The sequence below is a fragment of the Rhagoletis pomonella genome, unplaced genomic scaffold (genome assembly GCF_013731165.1).
Source record: "Rhagoletis pomonella isolate Grant_MI unplaced genomic scaffold, Rhpom_1.0 Rhpom_scaffold_00008, whole genome shotgun sequence".
In the NCBI taxonomy this organism is placed as follows: Eukaryota; Metazoa; Arthropoda; class Insecta; order Diptera; family Tephritidae; genus Rhagoletis; species Rhagoletis pomonella.
Window position 1 is genome coordinate 20,459,108 of NW_023458562.1, and position 5,693 is coordinate 20,464,800.

The 5,693-nt window shown below is 34.1% G+C and overlaps 1 protein-coding gene across 3 annotated transcripts; it reads left to right on the top strand.

The window, feature by feature from the left end:
* The first annotated feature begins 852 nt into the window (after nt 1-852).
* On the top strand, nt 853-5,383 carry LOC118744351 (metallophosphoesterase 1 homolog). 3 transcript variants are annotated; one of them, XM_036477298.1, is made up of 8 exons: nt 853-1,077; nt 1,619-2,228; nt 2,298-2,427; nt 2,485-2,594; nt 3,408-3,507; nt 3,887-4,049; nt 4,113-4,620; nt 4,675-5,383. In XM_036477298.1, exons 3-8 carry the CDS (start codon nt 2,402-2,404, stop codon nt 4,860-4,862), a joined length of 1,095 nt encoding a protein of 364 aa, XP_036333191.1. In that variant the 5' UTR covers nt 853-1,077; nt 1,619-2,228; nt 2,298-2,401; the 3' UTR covers nt 4,863-5,383. The 3 variants fall into 3 exon arrangements, with proteins under 3 accessions (XP_036333191.1, XP_036333190.1, XP_036333192.1); XM_036477297.1 differs by lacking the exon at nt 853-1,077 and having other exon boundaries at nt 1,525-2,228; XM_036477299.1 differs by lacking the exon at nt 853-1,077 and having other exon boundaries at nt 1,525-2,228; nt 4,140-4,620; nt 4,675-5,381.
* The last annotated feature ends 310 nt before the right edge of the window (nt 5,384-5,693 follow it).

Here is a 5,693-nt window from a genome sequence, read left to right on the forward strand (position 1 = left end):
GGAACACAATTTCTCAAAAACAGCGAAATATTTTTCCACAGTCTCGGGCAATGTTACTAGTTCACGAAATCTTTGGATTATTTTAGTTTTATTGTTTATTTTTAATTATTTTAATAGTTTGTGAGGATTTTCTTTGGTAAAATTTTGTCGTATTTTTTATTTTTTGGTCATCAATTTTGCAGCCACATCATATGACTTACGACAAAATGTGATAACAATTTATACTAGCTTTTTACTCCATATTTCGGAAACTAAAAAAGCTATCCAAAAATGGATAACGCCATTTGAAAGATCTTGATTAGTTTAGTATGACTGTATTATTAACTCAATTTATACTAAATTACCAATAAAATGTTAGTCAATATCTTAGAAACTGAAGGGAAAAATCAAAAACTGATAAACACCAATAGAAAGATATTATTTTAAAATACAAAACTGCATCTAGAACTAAACATCTTCAGGCCCATGTACCTATCTATGTACAGTGGCGGTCAAAAATGGAGTAATGATGCTTTTAATATTTACAATGTTTTTCAAGTTAAAATTTATTGAGCGGCTAAAAATCGCATTAATATTTAATTTTTTTTTTTGTCGGCGTTTTGCACTTTGCATAAACATGAATTTATTGTAGAAGAATATGCGCAAAAAAGTCAATGCCAGTTTTACTAAATTTCGCTATTTATTTGAAAAAAAAAAAACGCAAAAGCCGTCTGCAAAAAAAAAATATATAAAAAAATTAATGCGATTTTATAGTCGCTCAAAACTTGTTGACTGCATACCCGAAAAATTGCTAAAAATTCTGGCTAAAAAACTCAAAATTTAAATAAAAGTTCAAGTTCTATATAAAATTTGAAAGTGTGATTTATATAGTTTTTCGTGTAGCATTAACCATACTTTTATAAAAAAAATATCAAAAAAATTATAGCTACCGCTACTGTACATAAATGATAATACATAGTAACATCATACAAATCCCCCAAATGGTTTTAAATTTTTGGTCGTTCCGACCATGTTAAACCAACCGTTATTGGAACTCAGCATCATAGATACTAGGCGTCATCGATTCGCCAATGGTTGGTGAGTGGCGAAACGAACGAACTCAATGAGGTACAACCAAACTCGCTATCGTCCATCCTTGCTAGCTAACTTTCTTGCTGCTTTCACATGCAAAATGTTTCGCTAAGCGACCGGGAGCTGGATTCTGTAACTGTGAGAAAATGTAGTGTACACCGAGTGCAAAACTAATAACCAAAATAAAATAAAATTCAGAGTTTTTCGGAAGAGGAGTGTACACAATTTTGACAGCTAAAACTCATTCTCACACTTCCTGAATCGCAAAATGAAGAGTGTACACAATTTTCAGTGTACACTTGAAAACTCACAGTTACAGCATCCAGCCCGGAACTCCAACATAAGCCGTCATCGATTCGCCACTTCTCGCTCACTATGTTTGAGTTCCGGTCGCTTAAAGAAGAATTTTGCATGTGAAAGCAACAACAAAGTTAGCTAGCACTGATAGACGATAGCGAGTTTGGTTGTACCTCATTGAGTTCGTTCGTTTCGCCACTCGCTAACTGTTGGCGAATCGATGACGGCTACTATAGCTTTCTTGCAAAAGATAACCAGAAAGCATATCCACTTGAAATGGAATGTGTGAAGACGGTCTGAGAGCTGCCACCTCAAAATAAAAGTATAAGTTTTCTTCCATCCGGAACCGCAATTTCTGTACAAGCTGGCAACAATTGGATGCTATTTACGAACACCATTAACAAAACAGCATTGATAAAGCTGATTACATATAGCATAAGAACGTCTGGCCTCATTTCTTCATGCCAAACGGATCACCAAAAGACGAAGGAGAGGGAAACAACAATGGAGAGCACCACAAAACAGCACCAAGAAGCTTGCGGTTACAAAAAATAGTCAACAAGCGACCGTTCATAGTCCCAAGACAATACAATGCAATAAAAGCATAATTATTTGCACACATACCAAATACAGCGCAATGTTCTTTAATTAAATTATGAAAGTAGTGACGCGTCGTGGGTACAAATGTTGTTTATGATAGCAAATGGGGTAGGTGCGATTGGTTTTTGGTGTTACTCATTTAGGTATGATGGCTGTGCCGGCAAAATATACTTGTATTTCATCGATAATTGCAGCAGAAAACCAAGATACGAATTTCGTGCAAGAAGAATTATTTCGTGAAGTTCTGCCTTATTTATCAGGTGTGTATTTACTACATATATATACATGATTTCAAAACCTATTTACTGTATTTTGTTTAAATCATTTAGATTTCCGCAAAATTGAATAGCTGAAGTCTACGTAATCGTTAGTGTATGCATATCGAACTATATTGAAAATAATATCAATATTGCTTAAAAAGCAGATGTAAGTAATGGCATCACTGCGCCTGATTAATAGGTATGTACATGCGTTATTGCAACAAAAATATGTTCTTAAAGAGCCTTTATGTTTTAGATTAGTATTGCGTGGATTCATATCATTAACACTACTGCTAGCCTTCTTCAACGAATTTATTATATACTACATCAGTCAGACTGCTTGGCAACAAATTGATTGTGAATACGGTAAATGTATAGTTTTACAAATATTAGCGCGCTATGCCAGCTAGTGTATATCGTTACCTTAATAAGGCTTGATAACAAAAAGATTAGAAAGGGGCTTTATTAAGGTAACGATATGTGCATATGTATATCAGATGCCTTATTTTGCTAAAGTATTTCAGATCATCCTTCCGACAGCATATTATGAAAATAGGAAGCTAAGAACCTAACAAAAAGAAAAAAATTCATTATCGCAAAAACTGGATGAGCTACTCCTGAAATATGTGATTTATAAGACTGTTTTGCTGTAGGTTTAGGTCCTCATATTAAAAAAACATTCATCTTGCGCAAGAAAGAAAAAAAGATATCCAACTCCATGAAGAATAAGCCGCTAAAGCGAATGGCGTACTTAGTTTTTGCATGCAACCAACCAGAAACTTGCACACGCGGCCTAAAATGACTATGGTATTACTTTTCACGAATTTTTAAATTTCTTTCTTAGGGGTTTCCAGATAGTAATTTTTCTAAAATTAAAATTTTAGATTGTAGCTAATTTCACGTAGTTTTTAAAACAGCTAACAGATTTAGAATTGATTTATATTTGCGCTAGTAAACCAGGTTTAAGTAAAGCCACGTTGAGTACAATCAGGTCTGACATGCTTTAAAATTTGTTGAAGTGTTTGCAATAGTGGTTATTTTTTTTTCATTTTGTTAAGTTCTTAGCGTACTATTTTCATATTCTGCTGCCCGGGGGAGGATCTGAAATACTTTGTATGGAGAAAATAAGGCATCTAATGTTTATTTATTTGTCTGTATATGTTCTTATTATTTGAACAGACAACTGTACGCGTATATTATTTGTGGCTGATCCACAGCTGATTGGCAATTCTTACGAAAAAGGCTTTTGGAGTCCGATATCCCGTTATGATGCAGATAGGTAAGCAGAAAAATAAAGTTCTAAACCTTATCCAGCCTTATAGAAAATAAGCCAGCACAACACAAATCGCATTAAATTCCGAATGAGTTGAGCGTTCAACATTTTTAATTTTTCAGTCAAAAACTGTGAAACAAAGGCTGCATTTCTTTATTCATTCTGAACGTTTGGAATAAACTTTTTTGTTTATTTATTCTTTAGAACGTTCCTGATGATATGTTGGCGTATATTTCTAACGCATTCGGTTTATTCTGGCTGTGAAATGAGATTATCCGGAATGTATAAAGAAACGCAGCCAAAATTTAATTAACCGGATAGTTGTGTTTCAGTTTTTCGTATCGAATAATAAAAATGGTTCTTTATGTCGCCATATTTGTTACAGATATTTGCGCAAGACTTTCGAGCGATCGCTACACTTCACTCAGCCACATATCATTTGTTTTTTGGGTGATCTGTTGGACGAGGGTAGTATTGCCACACAGCAAGACTTCGATGCCTATGTAAGACGTTTTCATCGCATTTATAACACACACACAGATGTAAAAGTGAGTTCTTATTTGAAGTTTTAGAAATTAAACCTCAACAAATGTAAATATGTATGTATATAGTTTAAATTAATATCTCCATATGCGCAGCGCATTCATGTGCCGGGGGATAATGACATTGGCGGCGAAGATGGTGAATATATATCAAATTCGAACGTGCATCGTTTCGAAGAAGCTTTTCAAAGTGAAGATCTCTTCGATTACGAAAATATGTTACGTTTCTTCAAAATCAACCGAATGATGCTCGACTTTACGAATCCAGATCGTGAGCACAACAAACAACGGCTGCGCGTTGGAATATCCCATGCTCCAATTCTTATTGGAGGTGGGCCACTTTTGCGTTCAGTGCTCAGCGAATTAGACCCACATGTCATATTCTCTGGACACTGGCATGAATCCAGGATTTTCATACATCCATCGACTCACGTAGTGAATTTCTATGAGTCGACGGTACGACACTTTGATTTGCGTGGCCTAAAAGAAAGAGAGCATCAGTACTTGGAGATTATGGTGCCAACAGCTTCGTATCGCATGGGCAAAACGAAGATGGGACTAGGATATGCTGTGTTAGGTAACTTAATAACGGCTTGCAGACGATTTTTTAATAATGAAAATTTAATTGTAGAAAATTACCAACTTAGCTACACAGTTCTCTGGCAGCCCAGCCGTTTTATTTACCTATTTCTATACTTGTTTTGGCTAATTCTATCATTGTGTGGCTTTATAGTGTTTCGAATGATGACACGATGTCCTTTTCGTGTAGCCAAACGTCAATCGGCATACAATCGTATTTTAAGCGTAACTCAGTTTTAGAGATTTTGAAGACTTTGAAAAAAAAAAATATATATGTATATGTATATATAAAGACCAATAAGCAACTGATATATATTAGATAGCAAAATAGTAAAAAAAAACGCGCAAATGCTTCGTAACCATGTAAACCTCGTAAACTTACTTAATTTTGTATAGAAAATATGGTTATTTACGAGGTTTACGCGGTTACGAGGCATTTACGCGTTTCCATGAACACCAATAATATTAGATAGCAAAATAGTAAAAAAACGCGCAAATGCCTCGTAACGCACAAATGAGGTAACCATGTAAACCTCGTAAACTTACTTAATTTTGTATAGAAAATAGGGTTATTTTCGCGGTTACGAGGCATTTACGCGTTTCTATGAATACCCATAATATTTATATATATTTCGTAGTTTAAAGTACCGAACCGCGTATCGTAATTCTGCAAAACTGCGTATCTGACATTTGCTGCCAAAAATTGGATTTGCTCACACAAGCTCTTGGGTCAATCCTTATCCATTCGACCTGAAATATACTTGCCAGAAATGCGATTGCGTTATAAAAAAAAAGAGAACCATTTTGAAATATGCTGAAATATTGAGTATTACTCTCTAGAAAATAAAATTATGGAACCTCACATACGCGGTTTTGCATTTTGTTGATACGCGATTTTGTTCTTTAAACGACGATATATATTTATTTAAAATACTTAATACTAAATGAATCATCAGTTAAAATTATAAAAAAGTTAATTAATTAACTAAAATTAAAATTAAAACTTACTGCTAAACATTAGAAATTAAAAGTTGTCGTTTTTATCAATTTGTAAAAGTGTAAAATACGTAA